This window comes from Oncorhynchus masou, chromosome 21 (genome assembly GCF_036934945.1).
Source record: "Oncorhynchus masou masou isolate Uvic2021 chromosome 21, UVic_Omas_1.1, whole genome shotgun sequence".
Lineage (NCBI taxonomy): Eukaryota > Metazoa > Chordata > Actinopteri > Salmoniformes > Salmonidae > Oncorhynchus > Oncorhynchus masou.
The window spans coordinates 2,229,209-2,252,311 of NC_088232.1; the positions used below are offsets into that span (position 1 = coordinate 2,229,209).

Genomic DNA, 23,103 nt, shown 5'->3' on the forward strand with positions numbered 1-23,103 from the left:
TATCTGGAAAAAGAAAAGCTACGCGAAACTTGATGTGTTACGCGTAATACCAAATTCTAAAATGGTTTAGAAATTAACATTCACATCTCTGGTGGACATTGCACATTCCCTTATATTCATTCACAGGCAGTGTTGGACTGCACATTTTAAAGTGGGCTTTGTCCACAAGGTACACCTGTGTAATCAGGTCTTGGCAAAGGAGAAATGCACACTAACGGATGTAAATGTTTTGCAAATGGAACATTTCAGCTCAGTTTTATACTGTCCTGTTACCATGACACTCATGCTCAAATTAAGATTCAAGGGGCTCAATTACATCGTATTGCCATAGAGGTAAAATATCGACCCTTCTAAGTATTGTGGTTTACGTTACTGTAAAAACAAGCAAACTTGATTAATTGGGTCATTCCTATGGTGCTTTTCGTCCTCAGGGAAAATCTTGGTGTACAATGTGGATCCCAAAAGGCTAGGTATCCTTTACCTTAAATCCATAAAATTCCCCTTCAGTGGATGTTTGTTTTGCCATGTCCCCGGGTGTTATCAACTTCAGAAATATAAGCCATAAAATATGACCTTTCTAGCCCGTCTGTCATAATTCTCCATTTAAGAAAACCCCTTCCGACAATGACGCATTCAGGAAGTGTCCATTTATTTTGTGGGAAAACAATGGTGCAAAGCGAAATAAAATTTCTACCCACCCTGTTAGGCTAATTACCAAGATATATAAATGTTTGAGAAGTTGAAATCCTGTTCCAAGTGTTCACCAATACACTACCATAATCTTGCTCAATCAGATCTCTCGCTAATTTGATCCACATTTCCACCCTGTGAGGATTATACACCTAAAACAAATTCAATGCCTAAGCATGACCAGTGTTTGTCTGAAAGTCATACCTTGACACTTTCCTCAACTTTATGAATGACTCTTTAGGAGCATTGACTTCATATAAGTCTTCATTTCATGAACCAGCGGAGCATTTGAGCACAATTCGCTACCAGAAAAGGCTTTTAGGGGGCTACAGACATGCAGTATTGTAAGAACCACAATTCATAGTTTGAGGAAATATTGTACTACAACAGCTATATTTAATGTGCAATGGTGTGGTCAACATGTTAAATACTGCATATCTGGATTAGAACAAAGCTGTTAAGGGTTTTGTGGCAGAAACTTAATGAATGCCTGTTCAATAAAGTTACATCCAGCCATTCTCAGATGCATCGTCATACAAAGTTATTTCATTACTTTCACAGGTAACACTTTATTTGGATAGTCTGTAGAGCATCAACAGATGGACTATCAGTAACATTACAAATAGCCCAAACCCTTATCCTAACAGACCTTACCGTAACCTTCGCAAGCAGTTGCTTATCAGCAGATAGTATGACCACATACAGATGGACTATCCAAATAAAGTGATCCTTTCACATTTATAAATACTATAAAATGTTGCATTCAAAAAGACACCCAATAACTTTCTCTTGGTGATTGACCGGACAATCGAGTTTCACGCTTCAAAGTAGAGAACTACAGCAGTCCAGTGGGGCAAAAAGGCACTTTGGAATATTCAGTTTCCTATCTTTCAGGTTCTCATATTTCCATAGTTCAAAAGACATTACTCGTGATGAAACCACAGACACAAAGTAGTGCCCCAGTGTCTTTGTTAAGGGTAGATTACTCATGCCAGCACTTGCATATAATTTTTAGGCACCAACGCTCGCTTCCCCCTCAACTCTCCCAGGAACCACTCATCGTCAATGGACTCCAAGTTGGTGATGATATCCCCCACCTATAGCAAGAGAAAGGAAGGTTATACTGTAGGCCTAGTACAAACAGAATGTTAACTCTTTTGTGGTAATTAACTATTGAATGTTGACAGAAATACCTTCAGTGAGAGCTCCTCATCACATTCAGGTGTGAAGTCGAACAGTGCTTCCCCTCTGCTTCCTTCTCCACTAGTCACACTCTGCTGTCTGTCCAACACAGGAGAGTTGCCTGGACAGAGACAAAGGGAATCATCAGTACCTTAAATGTTCTTATAATGAGAGTTTATTCATAGTAAAATGTCCTACTATGCTGCCCTATGAGTAGGCCAGGAATATCTGTATGTATCAGAGGCGGCTGGTGGGGGGAGTGATAGGAGGATGGGCTCATTTTAAAGACGAATGGAATTAATGGAACGGTATCAAACATACAGGAACCATATGTTTGACTCCGTTCCATGTATTCCATTCCAGTCTTTACAATGAGCCCATCCTCCTATAGCTCCTCCCACCAGCCTCTGGTATATAGGCCTATTCAAACTGTAGGTTTTACGTTGAATGTATCAATCATCACCCCGGCAAAGTTATTTGAATTAAACCAAAAGTATAAATATTTTTAGTATAAAAATAAAAAAATCCTAAATTTATATATCAAGCAGATAAATTCACCTACCACAAGATGGCGCCATAAGAATGCCCTATTATTACCTGAGCTGGCCTCTACAAAGGCTGTGGGGAAGAATCCTTCTCTACCGTTAAGCCTTCCAGAGCACCACTCAGCGTCTACATGCTGTGTGACCAGGATACGGTCTCCCTGTTGGAAGGACAGTTCCTCTTCTGCCTGGCCTACAAAGTCATACAGAGCCACGGCCCACTCCACTCCTGACGAACCAGACTATAGACAGGGATATGTTAGTGGACACTCTCATACACAAGCATTAATCATTGGATATACACACCGATGTCATTAGACTACCCCAGACTACAGCTAAGGCCAAACACTGACACACATACACCTGTATCGTGAGGTTTGTTTGTGTTATGTTGTAAAGACTGGTAACAGTACCAGATGAACCATACCTGTATGGGTTTGGCCTCTTGGGTCTTGGTTGAAGAAACCATGCCTGAGAAATGCAGTAGCGATATTCAGATAGAAAGCATATTGTGTTGACAGTTGCTGAACATAAAACTGAATGGGGAATGAGTGTGTGGGCATACACTAGTACACTGCTAGAGCCAGTGAGAAGTACATGCAGCACACAGAGTGAGCTGTAGCGTTTTAATAACAAGGCCTTAGTACAGGGGCTTACACAGAGCTCCTGACTTAAACATAAACATGTTGCACAGATTCCATACATTCCGCAGAGGGAAGTATCAGCCTACACATTACGAGAGAGATGGAGGCTGTTCACTGTAGACTAGTTCTAGAGAAACCTTTTGTACTGGTGGACAAACCGCAATAGGGGTACAGGATACATGACGATACAGCTAAAATCCCCCGTGCCAAGAATAAAGATTTCACTGTGTTTGTGGCCTGGCCACCTTTGAATTAAACACCATGACCTCATATACAGTATGCCGGAAAGACATGAACTTCCGTGGGAAAATTCCAATGTCTCCAATTATGTTTACAATGTCAAGATAGGGACACACATCTCAAGCTGAGGTTCCTGAATGATTTAAAGGCCCCGTCTGTGATATGTCATTTAATAGATTCCATTTCAAGTTAAGAAGTGGGCCTTGAATTAAAAGTCCTACCAGGTAGTGCCATCTTGGTGGGGAATGATTGCTGTCGTTGTGGTTGTGACAGAGGAGGAAGATCTTCTATGATATCCACAAAGTTGATGGGGAAGATTCCAGTGTGGGCCCCTATCTGTCCCCTCGCCCACTCCTCTTCCATGTACTCCTTTAGCTGAATCACGTCTCCCTCAGAAAAGGTTAGCTCATCACTCTGCTCACCCTCGAAGTCGAACCGCGCCACACACCTTGGTCCACTGACTGTTGCAGGAAGGGGTCTTGCCTTCTTTGAGTTGGTCGGTGTTGGTGCATTTGACTAAATAGAGAAAAAAAATCATAATCAAAACACATTAAATAGCTGGACTCATTTGTATACATCCTATAGAGCACTTTATGGGCTGGTTTCTCACACAAAATACTTTGAATAGAGACTATTTATTGAACAGTTTTTTGTCCAGGAGTAGGCTTAATCTGAGTCTAGGAAACCAGCCCTATCTCTATAGCTGAAACATTGACTGAAGTCTTACCATAACTTTGACATAGCTGACAGGGAAGAAGCCAGAGGAGCCTCTACAGGAGCCGCGGTACCACTCACTGTCCACCTGCTCCACATTAGTCACCACATCCCCCTCCCTCAGACCCAGCTCCCCTGGACCCTCTGGATAGGATACAACACATGTCAATCAAATCCCACTGCTGACACCAACTGACAACAAACACTCTAGCATGAACTCTACTTTGTGGATATCAATTACTGAGGGAAACACAGAACTAAGAAATAAAAACATGCCAGACATATTGCAAATTATTTGAGGTGATTCAAATCTGTAACCACTTTTTTTGTGAGCCTCATCTAGATTCTAAAAGTTACTTTACTTGGCATGGACATGTTTGGGGGAACTCAAAACAGCTGTAAAAGCATGCCAGCCATATTGGAATTTATTTGACATGATTAAAATCTAATAAATAACTTGAAAAATTGTACGGTGTACAGTCCAATAGCCAATGTGTTTGTTAGTATAGGACATAGGAGACCTGTTAGGTTGTGTGTTGTGGTGGTCAGTGTGCCAGAGTAGGTACTGTTCTGTACCTGGGGTGAAGTCATGGAGGACCTGCACCTGCAGACCACTGCTGCCTCTACGATACCCAACTGTGCTGACTCCCTGTAAGAGAAAACACATCCAGGTATATGTTGAATTTACAGAAATACGTACAAAAGAGGGATTTAGAGACTAAACTAAAAAAATACTCCAAGTTCACAATGAAAGTTCTTATGTGGCTACAAATAAATAAAAAACAAATTGTTGCTAGATATACTAAACATAGGCTAATCAAACTAAATAAGGGATAGCCAAACAAAATAAGGGATAGCCAAACAAAATAAGGGATAGCCAAACAAAATAAGGGGTAGCCAAACAATATAAGGGGTAGCCAAACAATATAAGGGGTAGCCAAACAAAATAAGGGGTAGCCAAACAAAATAAGGGGTAGCCAAACAATATAAGGGGTAGCCAAACAATATAAGGGGTAGCCAAACAATATAAGGGGTAGCCAAACAATATAAGGGGTAGCCAAACAAAATAAGGGGTAGCCAAACAAAATAAGGGGTAGCCAAACAAAATAAGGGGTAGCCAAACAAAATAAGGGGTAGCCAAACAATATAAGGGGTAGCCAAACAATATAAGGGGTAGCCAAACAAAATAAGGGGTAGCCAAACAAAATAAGGGGTAGCCAAACAAAATAAGGGGTAGCCAAACAAAATAAGGGGTAGCCAAACAAAATAAGGGGTAGCCAAACAAAATAAGGGGTAGCCAAACAAAATAAGGGGTAGCCAAACAAAATAAGGGGTAGCCAAACAATATAAGGGGTAGCCAAACAATATAAGGGGTAGCCAAACAATATAAGGGGTAAGAGGGCAGACATGTTTTGATTGACAGCTCATTGTAAATGGTTGAAGACATTACTTGTGACAGAGCTGGTTTAGTTGGGGCACTGGAGAGAGGAGTGATGACTTTCATGTGAGACTTCTGGACTCGGCCCCGGATGTCTCCCACTTGACATTCAAAGGTATTGTGGTCCAGCTGCTCAATCAGCAGCAGCAACTCATTTTTCTGTGGGAGAAAATCAAGAAGCATTTGATATTAATTTCTACTAAATTGTCTTTTCCTTAAAGAAAAAAAATATTACAAAACAGTAAGATGAAATAAGTAAATCCATAAAACTAGTGATCAAATCAGGTTTAAATACAGTATGTTCTTGTTGATGCTAGGAGCAAAACCTCCAACAGATGCAGACAGTGATTTACCTGGAATGAGAGTTCCCCTGTGTCTCTCCCACTGTAGTCAAACTCTGCTATCCCGTGGGGAAGTCCAAGCTAGACAAACACACATGACAAATAAAACATTCAGAAAACATACACAGCCTTACTATGTGACACTTGCCACAACTACAGTACACAACAGTTCCACCGAAATCCACCATGGGTCTGCCTTGGGAGCGGCAGAGCAGGCTGCCTGGGGCAGAGCAGACTGCCTCGTGGGGCAGCAGGGTCAGAGCAGGCTGCCTGGGGCAGAGCAGACTGCCTCGGGGGCAGCAGGGGCAGAGCAGGCTGCCTCGGGGGCAGCAACAGAGCAGGCTGCCTCGGGGGCAGCAGGGGCAGAGCAGGCTGCCTCGGGGGCAGCAGGGGCAGAGCAGGCTGCCTCGGGGGCAGCAGGGGCAGAGCAGGCTACCTGGGGCAGAGCAGACTGCCCCGGGGCAGCAACAGAGCAGGCTGCCTGGGGCAGAGCAGACTGTCTCGGGGGCAGCAGCAAAGCGGGGTGGGAACTCTAAGCTCTCACCGTGTATTGATTGTAGAGACGATGGCCAGGGTTGGGCCTGGGGGGAAGCACAGGTCCCTTCTTGGGCTTCTGAGCCTGGGGCTGCTTGGGTGATGGAGCTGCTGATGAAGCTGGTGCTCTACGGGTGGAGAGGGACTGACGTGGACCATTTATCCGGGGCGGGGGTGGCCTTCCTGGGCCTACTTTTGCTGGAGGTGGGCGAGGAGGGAGGACCTTAGCTCCACCAGGCCTGGAAGAGATCAACAGCAGTATGAAGTTAATTAAAGCCATGTGTCTAGGACTGTATCTAATATGTTATCAACGGATCTTTACCCCTCTTTATCCCCTAAAATGACCCACGATGTGATGTTACTGACCGAGGAGGGAGGCCCGGTATGGGCTCAGAATCAAAGGACTCCTACAGTTCAAATCAACAGAAAAAAGGTTGTTACTATTATGTTCAAGGAAGCAACGTGGCAGTCTAGAAACAGATGTGAATTGATGACAACCAGGGTACTTCTCTAATCTCTCCCAGATCACATTTAACACCACATAGGATTGAATGACCTCCCCTGAACAAAACAGACTTCCTACGCCTACTACCTTTGCAGCGCTCAGTAACTAGCAACCAATGACTGCTCAATGTGCCCTTCCTTAGCCACTGCTAACAGCAAGCTGTACAGTACTAGTCAGTCATTGTTCACACTACACTGGCCCCTTTGTGTGGTCTGCGGTTGAGAACCACAGGTGGAGGTGAATGTTGGCGGTGGCCAGGTAAAAGCCTGGTTTGTCAGGCTAGTTTAGCACTGCTTCTGACAGGGCTGGTTTTCAAGCCAACATGAATGAACTGACACTAGATAATCGTGAGTGACGCTGAAGAAAAATACAAAGTAGCACTTTGACTTGCCTTTTTATGTCCATTTAGCTAAGCCTTCTTGCTGCACAAAAGCCCAGTTATGTCATAGCCAAGCCGGGCCGGGAGCTATTGACTGGCTCTGGATTCCCCAGAGAGAGTGCAGTATCACGGTGGTGTGGAGGAAGAACTATGTCAGTAATCTCTTGTATTTCCTGTTTTCTAGTAGTAGAAGAGAAGCTAGATAGCCTACTGTAGCTCAATAGTGCTTCTGTTGGAGAAGTGTATGGGGAAGGAAGGTGGTAGCACTTACCTGGAAGGGGAAGCGGGTTGAGATGCTTTGTTTACGGGTCATGGGGGATGGCAGTGACCCTACAGGCTTCTGTGCAGGGAGAGGAGGGTTGTCCAAAGTCCCATCGAACACTGAGAGAGAAAACAATCAACGTTTTAGACTGGACACCCTGTACTGTAAACTGTACAAACCATACAGTCAACTCTTAATCCATGCAAAGGTTTGGGACATTTGTATTTTTGCACTAATTCAATGGATTGGTGTTGCCATGAATGAACGCTCTGAGATGGAACATGCACATACTCAAACTACGTGTCGAAGTAAATAAAGTATTGAAATTGGGATTAACTGACTCACTAATCAGGAGTCGACTGTACACACTCACTAAGACACCAAAGCACAGACACACACATTCAAACATCCACACCTACAGTTTGTTTGAGAAAAATGGCTCGCCAGCAAAAGAAATCAACAGCATCTAATCCATCATTGGGTTATGTCAAAATGTTTTATCTTGGGTAGACCCAGATGGAGATCAGAGGGCCTATATATAATGTCATACATATGTGGATATGGAGCCACATAACTCACTACTCAAAGAGTAGAGCAGGAGGACTAGACTCACGGTTTCCTTTACTGGGCACTCTAATGGTAGTGGGTCTTCTGGTTACAGTCTGTCTGCTGAAGGAGCCGCCGCCGCCCACATCACTACGCACAGGGTTCACTGGGATATAGTCTGGAGAGATACAGAGACGGCCAGTGTTGACTCCTCAATTTTTGTCAACATATAGGTCCTGCATTAGGACTATATGACAAATTCTAAGCATCGTTTAAAATCTTTAATGCCAATCTGGACCCTCTCTTTCTAAAATGATCTGCCGCAATTGTTGCAACCCCTATTACTAGCCTGTTCAACCTCTCGTATTGTCTGAGATCCCTAAAGATTGGAAAGCTGCCGCGGTCATCCCCCTCTTCAAAGGGGGAGACACTCTAGACCCAAACTGTTATAGACCTATATCCATCCTTCTAAAATTTTCAAAAGCCAAGTTAGCAAACAGATTACCGACCATTTCGAATCCCACCGTACCTTCTCCACTACGCAATCTGGTTTCCGAGCTGGTTATGGGTGCACCTCAGCCACACTCAATGTCCTAAACGATATCATAACTGCCATCGATAAAAGACAGTACTGTGCAGCCGTCTTCATCGACCTGGCCAAGGCTTTCGACTCTGTCAATCACCGCATTCTTATCAGCAGACTCAACAGCCTTGGTGTCTCAAATGACTGCCTCGCCTGGTTCACCAACTACTTCTCAGATCGAGTTCAGTGTGTCTAATCGGAGGGCCTGTTGTCCGGACCTCTGGCAGTCTCTATGGGGGTGCCACAGGGTTCAATTCTCGGGCCGACTCTTTTCTCTGTACATATCAATGATGTCGCTCTTGCTGCTGGTGATTCTCTGATCAACCTCTACGCAGACGACACCATTATGTATATTTCTGGCCCTTCTTTGGACACTGTTAACAGACCTCCAGACGAGCTTCAATGCCATACAACACTCCTTCCGTGGCCTCCAGCTGCTCTTAAATGCTAGTAAAACTAAATGCATGCTTTTCAACCGATCGCTGAGTAGCTTCACTATTCTGGACGATTCTGACTTAGAATATGTGGACAACTACAAATACCTAGGTGTCTGGTTAGACTGAACTCTCCTTTCATCTCCAACCCAAAATTATATCTAGAATCGACTTCCTATTTCGGAAACAAAGCCTTCTTTACTCATGCTGCTAAACATACCCTCGTAAAACTGACTATCCTACAGATCCTGGACTTCGGCGATGTCATTTACAAAATAGCTTCCAACACTACACTCAGAAAATTTGATGTAGTCAATCACAGTGCCATCCGTTTTGTTACCAAAGCCTCATATACTACCCACCACTGCGACCTGTATGCTCTCGTTGGCTGGCCCTCGCTTCATATTCGTCGCCAAACCCACTGGCTCCAGGTCATCTATAAGTCTCTGCTAGGTAAAGCCCTGCCTTATCTCAGCTCACTGGTCACCATAGCAACACCCACCCGTAGCACGCGCTCCAGCAAGTATATTTCACTGGTCATCCCCAAAACCAATTCCTACTTTGGCCGTATTTCCTTCCAGTTCTCCGCTGCCAATGACTGGAACGAATTGCAAAAATCACTGAAGCTGGAGACTTATATCTCCCTCACTAACTTTAAGCATCAGCTGTCAGAGCAGCTTACCGATCACTGCACCTGTACACAGCCCATCTGTAAATAGCCCACCCAACTACCTCATCCACATATTGTTATTTATTTTTGCTCTTTGCACCCCAGTATCTCTACTTGCACATCACCATCTGCACATCTATCACTCCAGTGTTAATGCTAAATTGTAGTTATTTTGCCACTATGGCCTATTTATTGCCTTACCTTCCTAATCTTACTACATTTGCACACACTGTACATAGATTTTTCTATTGTGTCATTGACTGTACGTTTGTAAGTCGCTCTGGATAAGAGCGTCTGCCAAATGACTTAAATGGAATGTAAATGTAATGTTTATCCCATGTGTAACTCTGTGTTGTTTTTGTCGCACTGCTTCGATTTATCTTGGCCAGGTCGCAGTTGTAAATGAGAACTTGTTCTCAACGGGCCAACCTGGTTAAATGAGGGATCAATTAAAAAACGTATTTAAAGAACTGCAGGTTAGTGACGTTTTTTGAAAAGTAGTGTCGATAAAGAGGTTATAAATTAGCTTATATGTGTTTTAACTATACTTAGAACACTTATACTACTAAGTTGACCAATTAAGTCAGTGGTGAAATGCAGGCTGCTGTACTTACTCGTGGGGTTGTCCATGTATTCATTCACTGCCTCTGTGGTGGTGATGGAGGCTGAGTTGTGGTTGTTGAGGTTGAGGCCCAGCGGCTCCTTGCAAGGCTTCTCTGGAGAGATAGGAGGTACCAACCTGGGTTCATCCTCCTCTTGGGGGAAGAGGTTCTTGGCTCTGGCCGCTATGGAGAGCCGCGACCGGGAAGGGATGGCTGTCTTGGCGGGGGGTGGAGCCTCGGGTTCTTGTTCTTTTGGTTCTGGGACTATACTGGGTTTTCTGTGGAGCATGGGTCTGGGTGCTGGGGTTGGGATGGAAGGAATAAAGGGAGTAGAGAAAATGGAGATTGCCCCCTGGTAGTTATTGCCATTACGGGGCTTCTTGATTGAGGGCTTGGGGGCAAGGGCTGGGGCTGGTTTGGCTGAGATCACAGGGGGTTTGAGGTGCGTGTTCCTGGGTAGAGGCTCTGGTTGTTTGAACTCTGGTTCCCCATCGCCCTCCTGGCTCTCAAAGGCCTGGATCCGGGCCCGGATGTTACGTTGGCTGTGAAGGGCGGCCATGTCACCGTCCTCGTCACCTTCCTCGCTTTGGTCGCTCCTGTCAGTTGGCGTCTGATTGTCACTAGCGTCACTAGTGTTCTGGTCAAATTGGTCCACGGGACAAAACACATCTAATAGTTCCTGTAGGTACTTCCCCGAGGGAGGAGCCTCGACTGCTGTGACATCTACAGAGCTGGAACCACTGTCACTGAGCCTGACCAGAGTCTGAACTTTGACCTCCTCTGTGATTGTCTGTTTGCAGGATTTGGAACGAGGAAGCGGGATGGGACGTTCAGTGGCTACTGGGACTGTAGGTTCTAAGAACGTAGTGATAGTGCTGGGTTCGGAAGGTTTTATTGGCCCATCCAATTGTACGGAGACAGATGGAGAAAGAGACTGGGTGTTTGGGATTGCACAACTGGGATCTCTAGGGCTGGGTTGGGCTGCGGCTGACTTGGGGTCAGTTTGGTTCTTAGTGTTAGTAGTGTCTACTTGGATAAGACCAGAATCAGATACAGCTGTTGCTGTGGTAGAGTCACTTTGTAAAGGCTTGGGTAAGTATGGCCTTGGTGGCTTTTTTGGCTTTATTTTCACTGAGAAGGAAGAGATTATAAACAATACATTTAGCCTATACTCACACCACTTAGATGAAAACAAATGAAAACTTTGACGTTACATTTTTTTAGTCATGGTAATACAAATATATGATATTTGCCAACTATAGAGTTTTCGTGACGTTGTCAGCTAACCCATCTGTAATCATCACTCTCACAAGCCTCACCTGTAGACTGTCTCTTCTCGATTGGCTGTGAGGATGCAGTGCCTTCTGGGCCAGCGGTGGTGTTGTCCTCCACAGGGTCGGTCTGCGTGGCGATGGTCGTGGATCTCCGGGGGGCGGCGGTCGGCGTGACAATGGTCTCCTGGGTCTTCTCCTTGATCACCTGGTCATAAGATGGCGGTGGCTAAGACACGAGAGAGAAGGTACACACACACACACACACACACACACACACACACACACACACACACACACACACACACACACACACACGTTGACCAAGCAAATGTGTAGCGGTGTGATTATTATAACTTGTATTCTACATGCAAGCTTGCTACCGTCCTACATTGACGTCCTTTAGTAGCACAACATGCAGAACCTGCCGTGCTTGTTTCACTGCCAAATTATATGTTTGCTTTGAAAGTAGTTCATTATCTCAAACATTACACTGAAAACTGTGAAAGACACAGGAACATGGTAAGGTTAAATTGGTAAAAGTTCAAATCCATGCAGAACACACCCAAACTGTGAACAGGCCAAGAACACACACCCTGCTGTCTCCCCTAGTATTAGAGGCTGATGTTAGTTAAATAAACAGTACCTGGGTATCTGATTGGAAGCTCCCTCCCCAGACGGGTTGTGAGGGAGGCGGGGCTGCCGTAAATCCCCCAGAAGCCCCTGGAAACCAGCCGTTGGCAGCGAGCGGTTCGGCTGACAGGATGGTGATCTCTGGACGTCTGAAAGACAAACAAGTCCATTACGCACAATACAGTAGACTGCCTCAACCAAACCTGACATGCAACGGACTGTTGACACTTGTCTTATGTTGACAGAAAGCCTTATGTAGCCATCATTTGTCATAAATCATTATATAGCTTTTTGAGCACCATAAGTGTTTTTGTTAATATGCGATTTTATAGACCATATTACTTTCTTTAATGGTTATTCACCAGTTGAGTCGAGGACTGTAAGTCAACATTAATATCAGTATGTTTCAAATGAAAAATGTGTATTGCACTGTAGAGCACAAGTTCTTTGCCACGGTGCACTTTACCTTGAAGCATTTGGGGTTTGATTTTTGGAATAATGAGAGTAGAACTGTATTCAATCAGAGCTACAGACAGACCATGAAGTATTATGAAACTCCTCTGTTTACCTTCTGTCTCTGGTCTGTTCACTTTGCGTGCTGGTTCTCGCTGTGGGAGAAAATTATAGGAAATTCATCTCTTTCAATCTGATATGTAATGAATTGAACGAGACATTAAAAAAAAATACTTGGGGGATTCAATCTTGTACAATAGCTATATACCAGAGGAGGCTGGTGGGTGGAGCTCTAGGAGGATGGGCTCATTGGAATGGAATATATGGAGCAGAGTCAAACACATCAATGTATGGAAACCACATGTTTGACTCTGTTCCATTCTAGCCATTATAATGAGCCCATCCTCCTATAGTTCCTCCCACCAGCCTCCTCTGCTATAGCCAGACTTTAATCACGCTAGGTACATTATAAAAGTATGAGAATATACCAAATAATGGACAAACTCCACAATGAGAAACTCACTTCGCTTGATGGCAGCTCGTATTGAGGACAGAGGTCCTTGGCTGGAAGAGAGAAGAGTTACCATTGAGGAGAGGAGAGTTTGACTGGACAATAAGGTTTCTTACATTTATACAACCTGAGAAAGCAAAGTATAATGCTGGCAACAGTCAAACTCCACCGGACTACGACACTGGACAGACAGTGGTAATTATCCACAAGCCAACCTGCCACTCAGCAAATAATCCTGACATTTGAAAACATTTAATTGTCATCCATAGGTATCCTAGGCTTCATATATGATAAATTAAAATCGATAATATATACCCTTTTACCTCTTAAAAGACCTGAATAAGTGCAGAGTAACACCAAAGGATGATAACAACAGGGTTGAACCTCTTTAGCTGCAGTGGTCCTCTGCACTGCAGTTGCCACTGGGACGGCCACATCCTCTATCTCACTCTATCATCAACTCCAATCCCCACAGCACAGCTACCTCTGCATACTGCAACCGAAAGAAGAGCCTGCCTCCGATACATGCGCCTGTTATACGCCAGTAATCAGAGTGAGAATGGGACAAGTACCAGAGACGGCGGCACAAGAAAGAGGACAATCATTAAAAAGCACGCCCTTTGAAGAGTTCAACCCCGCTTGCAACTTTCCACAATCCGTCTCCAGAAAACCCTTAAAAACGCAGCAGGAGGCAGATCCAATCCACTGAATATCCTTCGGCATCGCCCATCTGGTACTGCAACAATGACTCAGAAATACCCCCAGTCTAACCCCTGCTCCTCTGGCCACCACATACATCTACCAAGCCCAGTGTAGTGTCCAAAAGTGCACTTCTGCAATATAACCACCCCTGCTGATCTGTATTCCCAGGTCTGATCTGACTTCCTGACTAGTGTAGTGTTGGAGCTGACGCCGCACCCCTCCCAGGTTGTGCCAGAATATGTTCCCAGAAGGGCCAACTACACAGTCTCAGCGGAACGGGGTCGTGTTCATTAGGGCACACAATGGAATATGTTTTAAAACATTTTTGCGACAGAAAACGAAGATGTCTTATTGGACAATTCCAGGTGATCTCTCCGGGTTTCTGTTTGCATATGGTGCTTAATGAACAGGATCCAGACCAGACCCCCATAGGCCCAGCACCTTCAACACATCCTGCTCATTAACTGAACTGGAGATGTGATGTAAACCATGTGGAGAGGAAGACAGCAACACACACCCCCCCCTCCCCCCCTGCACTACGTGGATAATTAGGACTGTTAGCTCAGACCATAAACAAATAGAACAATAGAGAGGTTAAAAGTCCAATAGTTGATCAACAAAAGGTTTGTATTGGAACACGTTGACGTTTGCTGTACTTGAACAGAGGCGGCTGGTGGGAGGAGCTATAGGAGGACAGGCTCACTGTAATGGCTGGAATGGAATAAATGTAAGTATCAAACATCTGGAAACTGTTTAACTCTGTTCTATTTATTCCATTCCAGCAGTTACAATGAGCCCTTCCTCCTATAGCTCCTCCCTCCCACCAACCTCCTTCTGTGTCAATACCCTGGATTGGAAGACATTGAAAAGGTGCTGAGTTTTAATGAGTTATCCAGGTAGGGTATACCATGTTGTGAAAGAAAGTTTATAGGGTTGGAGTCAGTTTACTGAACTGAAATGGAATTGACCCTAACCCTGGACGGTAACCAACTTGGCTCTGGGGGCGTCAACAACTGAGTCAGTGTGGCTTGGTCCCCCATTCAAAAAGCACTGACCTTCGGACACAGTGGACACAGTGTCCAACTGTCCGTCAAAGAGGATGGATCAGCGCATTGTTTGCTACCCTGCACCATTCACAACTCTCCCTCAGCAGAGCTGCCTGTTAAAGAGACAGTGTTCTGGCCACTGCAGTCCTGACAGAGCCGTGGAGCAACAGAGGTGGCTAGGTAGAGCTGGAACAACCCAGTGTTTATACTGGACCGTGCAACATTATCACAATATTAAGACGTTTCCTTCTCTGTATTGAGCAAGACAGACACATTGAAAATGCCCAATATGTAATTCACTGATATGGATAACTTACCTGGAATGAAGAGCCTCAGACTTTCTCTCTGTTCGATCTGAAAAGAAAAGTAACCAGCGTTTTCTTTTTAACGGTCACATCTGAAAGATCAATTTCTAACTAAGAAAATATCCTCATTTTGTACACAAACAGAGCAAGCTGCAGGTACAAAGGACAAGTGAACAAAATAACTATGGGCTTTGCATACCTTCTTCCCGTTCAAAAACTTGAACAACTACATTCAGCTGGCTCAACATTCTAGTCTGTTCTTGATCAACCAGCTACAAAGAATGACATTCAAATAGCAAAAGCATTTAAAAAAAAACATTTCTAAACAAATAAATTGTTTTGTTAATGCTCTCATCTTTATTTCATCAAGCCAGACATTATCTCTGAACCATGATCTGTATAGCTACAATCTCAAAGAAAATCATATGTAAATAGGGGACCATGAGCAATATGTATGGAAAGAATAGCTCTCCCTCATTCTAAAATGAGCTCTCCCTCATTCACACATTCAATGGCTTATTCTGGACGCCTGACATTTCAGGGTCACGTCTAGATGGGATACAGCTTTTGTCAAATTGATGTTAAAAAGTGGAATTATTTTGCATTTTAGCTAACCCTAACCCTTTCTCAACCTTAACCTAGTTCCCCTAACCTACTACGTTAATGTCCTGACCTGCTGCACAGGTTCTCCTAAACCTGCAATTAAAAATGTTGACAAAAGCCTTCTAGACAAACCACATTTCAGATGGAGTGAGCATTCACCCAGGACATGCTGTACAGGTGTCATAACTTGTCATAAATGTGTCATGTCTTATTTCCATATATGAAATCTTCAAAAAAGATACTGAACAGATATCATTCCAAAGTTATGTCGTCAGATTTAAGATATGTTAGCTGTATGTATTTGAGATTCTGATCAATGGCTAGATATTCATCTTGTAATTCTCCAAAGCGTGTATGATTGAGGCCTAATAAATCACAGTACCACTATACCGTAGCCAACCCTTTTTTGTCTCTGAAGTGGGATCAATTCAAAGCAAATCAAATTTGATTGGTCACATACACATATTTAACAGATGTTATTGTGGGTGTAGTGAATTGCTTGTGTTCCTAGCTCTAACAGCACAGTAATACCTAACAATACACAACAATAACAAAAAAAATACTGCAAAATTGCTTAGGAGCTTAGAAGCAGAGCTGCCATGTCTGTCGGCTCCATTAGTGATCACAGGTTCAAAGTCATACAATTCTCATGAATTACCTGTATTATTTATTTCCTTCACTTTCAACCAGTGACCAGGTTTTCAGTCTCAAACAATAGATGATGATCTGACTGAGTGCCACGACTGGAGCTCTCTGAGGAGGTGGACTGACTAGTGGTCCACAGAGCACAGCAGCGAAGCAAACATTTACATTCATTTGACTATACTACAGTATATGAGTGTATGAGGCATTGGCGCCATAGGAACTAAAATAAATCAGACAAGTAGGTCATATGAGGATATTAGAATCCCTTTGTGTTAAAAATCATGCATTAGGCCATCTTAATATTTTGATGCTCCTTTTTGTTAGCATCCTGCTAAGGACCTGACGCCATCGCCTCATTCTCTTACAACCAGTATAATACTGTTACAATGTCTAACACCACACTTGCCATCTGCTATATGCTACTGCCTCAAACTTATGTTACGGACTCTACTGAAAGCTACTTTGAGGAAAAATGTACTTTCTATGCCTGAGCTATGTGGCTGTCCCACCTAGCTATCTGAAGATGAACGCACAAACTGTAAGTCGCTCTGGAAAGGGGTGTCTGCTAAACGACTCAAATGGAAAAGTAACATTTTACCTCACGATTAAACAAAAAGGTTAAAGGAAGTTACAGTTTGTTAGTGAATCAAATCCTCAGAGACATTTTCACACATTTATTTGCACTTTGGTCTGTGAGAGATTGTCAAATATAACTGAGGCAGGTAAACAAAGACAGAATGGAGAGAGGTTTTCCAAGAGGAAATTGTAACATTTACATACCGGTAGATACAATGCCATATATACACTGGTCAAAGGCAAGTGCAATGAAACAATGAATAGGATTCAATATCTAGTTTTCAATATTCAACATGGAATACAGTGCAATCCCTGCTGAAAGTATTGTCTATAACCTACTGTGAACTGTACTGACAACATCATCTCACAGCGAAACATAGCAACAAGAGATGCTCCTACCTGTTAATGTCTTAAACACATTTCACAAATGTCCCCCAAAATGGTGTGTATTATGTCCTTCATGTCCCTCCTTACTTTTCCATGCTGTGTGTTGCTGTGTAAAGAAACAAACTCCATGACCACAAACGACAACAGAGAAAGGGAGGGGTCTCTCTCTCTCCCTACTGGCTGGTGTGTTGACTTGGCCAATGTGATCAAATGGAATGTGGCCATTCAGGAAGTACCACTCTACTGTCACTCTCCTGCTCTACTGAAAAGGTTCGATGGAACACTACAAACAAAATGACCCTCTGCTCTGATCTTAAAAAGGCACAGTTCACACAAAATACAAATATGCCAGGATTTCTTCTGGCGTTGCTTGTTACCAACTGAACTTGGTCATTGAGTGCATATTTTATGTTATTATAGGGGTTGTTCTGGGTTTGTTCCAGCCCAACACCTGTGTTTATATAACAGAATCAAATCAACATGTCTTCCTCTGTCAGAGAGAGCACAATACTGCGTGTCTTTCTGTCCCGTCTTTCCTATTGGCAGGGTGTTAATGGTGGGCACACCCATTCTGACGCTACATCTCTGTTGGCCAGATCCTTGTATTTCCCTATTGTAGCACCACTCCCTGCTCTGGAAACATGCATAGCTCTATTATTGGGTCATCTGTCTACGTTAGTGATGGAAGTAGGCTACATATTAAAAACCTTGGCATACTGTGGGACTATGTTTTGCTGGATTAGAAGGTGGAGTCAACTGTTACTCTAATCCAATCCATCATAGATAGTACATCCGGACACAGTGCCACATCATTTTAGTAATTTAGCAGACGTTCTTATCCAAAGCGACTTACAGTAGTGAGTACATACTTTTTCATACTCGTCCGCCCATAGGAGTCGAATCCACAACCCCTGGTGCTGCAAGCGCCATTCTCTACCAACTGAGCCATAACATATCCTCTTTTCTAGAAGTGTGACCATTATGAAACACACTTTCACTTTTTATTTTAGATAAGATATAGCTGTGGAAACCAGGCAGAAAAGCACTCCATCCATAGAAGTACTTTCATTAGATACTTATAATAGCTGGCTTAGTGAAGAGGCTCAACCCTCTTTCTCTGAGTGGTGGGAGAGAGACATTTGCCAGGTCATGAACTCCTCCTTCAGAGGGCTTTTAATAGTAAATATCCCATGACAGGTTATGGACAAAGACACAATATATGAATAAAAATATAAGATTAATAGCCTATTGAATATGAAATAAATATCATTTTTAATACCAAAAAAGAAGCAACAAAACAAGAGAGGATGCAAAACAACTGTCTGTAACTCATTAAAGAGAAAATAAACAAATATATGGTTTTAAAGCTGATTTGCTTGCTAAAAGACAAGCTACAATAATAACCATTGAAGGGAACCCATACAGAAACACAACAAAACAACTCACTATGACACATGCTAACATCACTATGAACTGGGGCAGCCCTCTGTAAGGAACAAGTGGTAAGAGGGAGTTTAGAAAAAAAGCCTCTCTTAATATGCAAGCTAGGCCCAGGACTTCAAACCAACCAGAGAGGTCAGAAGTAAGGTTACATCCCATGGAGGGTGCGGCTAGGCTATGAAGGCACAGCTGTGTGGAGACAAGGAGCTAGTTCCCATCCCTAGTCAGTCCACAAAGAAGCATCTTCCTCTATATCCCGACCCTGGTAACATGGCATGTTCAGGAACGTGATCTCTCATATTCTGGGTTTATTTATACAGCGCAGGAATCTCTGCTTCTTCCCAGAACCTCTTCAGACTTCCAGGGGTTTTCATATCCTTGGATCCTACTTCCCACACAGGCAGAACAGACACGGATGTCCCCATAGGGTAGAATCAAAGTCTTCCCTATACTTTCTCAAATGGGAGTGTTTCAAATGATTTAGGGTGGGCTGGGGGATAATGGCTGGGTAAGTGGGTTGATGGGTGAACGCAACAGCTGCACATTAACCGTGTCCAATCCAGAGCCATTGTGGGTCAGTTTTGAGAGATGTTCTGTAGGAAGTCAAACCCGTGGACCAGACAGGTCAGTTGGACTAGCCAGTAGAAATAAGGAACCAAGTCAATATTGTGTGTCAATTATTGAACATCTTTTTATTATGTTAATCAATGATAAACTATCAGGCAGAAATAAATTTGTTTAAATTATATTAATTTAGCAGATGCTCTCATGCAGAGCAAAATACAGTAGTATTTGAAGCACTATGAAGACAGGTCAGTTGGACTAGCCAGTAGAAATATATTGTGTCAATTATTGAACATCAATTTATCATTATTATCTTTAATCAAGGATAAACTATCTGCCAGAAAGAGTGAAGCATTCTGGGTGATATTGAAATACCAGCTTTTGTGCACTGCACATCTATTTTCTCTCTTGAGGCTCTACAGTACATTAATATGTACATCTCATTTGCTACAAGGGAAACAGGCTCCACATTAATATTTGAGAGCCTTTTCATCACACAAAAGAAAAGAGTTATTTCACAGCTGTCATTAGGCTGTCTCCATGTGGAGTCAAATTGATAAGTTATGAATTTGTCGACGTCGAGTGGGGAAGCTAATATTTTACAACGGGACGAGTCAATTAAAATCTAATATGCCTTTTTGGAAATAGTCAGTTTAATTGCAAAATACTAATGATGGTTGGATTTGTATTAAGTGATAAGCCTCAGCTAAGGGAGACACAATTCTTCAAAGGAAGACAAAATCTGAATTTCTCCTTCTCCATACTCCTACGGCCACCCGAGGGTGAGAGAGACAGAGATGAGGGGTCTAAGTTATATATACACACACACACACACACACACACACACACACACACTGCTTGATAAAATAAACAGTCAAAGTGGAACAGATATGTCTACGACGACTATAAAAGCATAACATTGTGAATGTGGAGCTCTATCCTAGCATGAAAAACAGACAAGAGGAGATAGACATGATCATGTCACCTATGAATAACATGCTGTCAGGAGCTGATTCTTAACATGACTCAAGTCAAGACATGATTATGTGATGTCAAAGAGGAGTCATCCATGGATGTTTGGGGGAGATGACAGTCTAACGGAGATCTTGCTTAACGCAAGGAGATTAAACTTTGGCCAATTGAAAATGCCAATGAAGAACAGTATGCACAACGTAATCATCAATGATAACATATGGCATCATACGGTGTATGGCATACGAGTCATATGAGATAATCTATATTACTCTTAAAAAGTGACAAGCATATACTGTACACTGAAGCCTTAATTGGCTATTCTCAGCTTGTGACTTCATATGATATAGCCTACACACATATGCAGTAGAGTTGCCAGTTGGCACCATTATCAAGTTACAAGACAACAGTTCCTGTTCGCCTGTTCCATCGCTCTCTACACAGTCAACCCACCTGCCCATAGGATCAGCCTGATCTCCCCATACAGACAGATGCAGTTAACCCAGGCCTGAACTAACACACTGGGCATGGAGGCTTGCGTTGGGTGGGGTGTGTCTTTACTGGGAAGTCAGGTGTTTGCTCAACAGGTGTTGCTGCTTAATTCTCCCCTAACTACACTAGGAAGGTCTAACCATTCTATGGGTCCAAACACATTGTTAGATTGGAAATTGCTCAGCATAGAACCAGAATGCAAAGGCGAGGGAAAGTTCAATATACTAACAGCCATTGAAATGTAAAATAGTAAACCAAACACAATGACTAAAATCAAATCAAACTTTATTTGCCACATGCGCCGAATACAAGTGTAGACTTTACCGTGAAATGCTTACTACTAGGCTACCCGGGGCGGCAGGGTAGCCTGGTGGTTAGAGCGTTGGACCAGTAACCGGAAGGTTGCAAGTTCAAACCCCGAGCTGACAAGGTACAAATCTGTCGTTCTGCCCCTGAACAGGCAGTTAGGGTGCGGCCCATCAGGAAGTCCAGGATAAAGCCTATAGACATGCATTCATTTACAACCCTTTATCTTGATCTACACGAAGATTGTGTGGCATAAGAGATATGAATATGAATACATTTTAGAAGTGATTTCACCAGGAAATAAAATGACAAAAGCAAAAATATACTTAGCCAAAATGAACAGGATCAACCTGTCTGCCAAGAGCCAGTGGTTTTCCAGATGCATTTCCAGCAACACAGTTAGCACCAAATGACACAGCTTGTCTGGCATGAGATGAGTAATATTTTAAGTGTTGGGACATGTACAATTTGTTTTGTCATCCTTCCTGTCTGGCTGACAGAGTTTCAGGGTTTTCCAGACCATTTCCGTGTGGTTGTAGCACTGTTTACTGACCGCTGTATCTGATACACACAGGTAGTTGCTACCAGCTGCTGTATACAAGTATACTTTCACTGAATGATGCAGTGAGAGCATTATGTCAACATTTACATTACATTTAAGTCATTTAACCATAGCAGCTGGATACTGTAATGGTGCAGAACAGAAATAGGGTTTGTTTCTATATAGCACTAGAAACTGATTTGTTGCTAGAAGGCATGAGAGAAGAAGGGTTTTCAAACTCGGGTTTGCATACTATTATTATTATTTTTTAAATATATAGATACTTCTTGAATTAGTTTTATGTGAACAATTATTATTTTAGGAAAACGCTAGCTGCAACAGAATACAATCGTTGATACCATTATGTCTCTGCACCAAGTATGAAGGAAGTTAAAGGTAGTTTTATGAGCCAATGCTAACTAGTGTTAGTGCAATGACTGGAAGTCTACAAGAACAGTTAGAATCCAATCAACAAGAACAGCTAGCATGCTACCATCTGAAGTAGTAATTTTCAGATAAACTGTTTTTCTCAGTGTCAACTTAAAAGATCAAAACCAGGCAGAAAATATATTTTAGAATTAACAATCAAATAAAAGCTAGATAGTCAGGGAGAATATAATATTTAAAAAAAACTGGGCATTCAGAGCACATGCCCATTGATTTTGTTATAATGTTTGAGCAGAAGAACACAGCATTAGCCATGGCAAAATGCATAGAATTTCTGGAATTTAGCTTCAAAACTGCAACAAAAAAGACCTCAGCTCAATGGAATTGAATAATTTGTAGAATTGCATAACATTTGCTTCACAACAATACGTTATATTAATTAAATTTTCAGCTAAATTGTATAATTTCCTACACACTTAACCATATGTTTCATGATGGAACACCGTTCCAAGTTGTCATGTTCATGGGTTAAAAGGTAAAAGTCCACGTTTTGAAATTATATTGCCCCAAACACATGCCCCAAACACATGTAGCCTACTTCAGGAGACGCTGTATCAAAATTACATGAGGTTGACCTTCACGATAGATTGTTGACAAGTGGACATACCTGTTGCTTGATTTCGGTTCCGTATATCCCTCAACTCCTCCGCCTCCTCTTCTCTTCTGGCTTCAGCCATAGGAGATAAGAACACTGCGGCGCCTGGTAATTTCCGGCAAATTAGAAACTTGTCATTAAAATAACTATTGACTGAGGTGGGAAATTAATTTCCCTTGTAAAGTCTCGGCTGGTGCGTAAAGTTGGGTCTTTATGAGTTGAGCAAACCCGAAGTAAGCCTACCCCGGCCACAGAGTATAACGTTCTACAACTGTGTTTGTGTTAATGTAATTTTGTAGAATATGAAG

At 42.8% G+C, this 23,103-nt stretch overlaps 1 protein-coding gene across 1 annotated transcript; it reads right to left on the reverse strand.

Annotated features, from left to right (window-relative positions):
- Positions 1 to 632: 632 nt before the first annotated feature.
- Positions 633 to 22,892, reverse strand: LOC135507580 (SH3 domain-containing protein 19-like). The gene is made up of 20 exons (XM_064927108.1): positions 22,808 to 22,892; positions 15,240 to 15,276; positions 13,187 to 13,227; positions 12,779 to 12,818; positions 12,224 to 12,359; positions 11,626 to 11,806; positions 10,319 to 11,437; positions 8,085 to 8,195; positions 7,481 to 7,590; positions 6,692 to 6,732; positions 6,336 to 6,564; positions 5,804 to 5,872; positions 5,463 to 5,609; positions 4,589 to 4,661; positions 4,026 to 4,156; positions 3,520 to 3,814; positions 2,842 to 2,885; positions 2,470 to 2,656; positions 1,884 to 1,993; positions 633 to 1,787 (listed from the first exon to the last, which is right to left on the reverse strand). The coding sequence occupies exons 1-20, from the start codon at positions 22,875 to 22,877 to the stop codon at positions 1,677 to 1,679; spliced, it is 3,282 nt and encodes a 1,093-aa protein (XP_064783180.1). The 5' UTR covers positions 22,878 to 22,892; the 3' UTR covers positions 633 to 1,676.
- Positions 22,893 to 23,103: the final 211 nt, after the last annotated feature.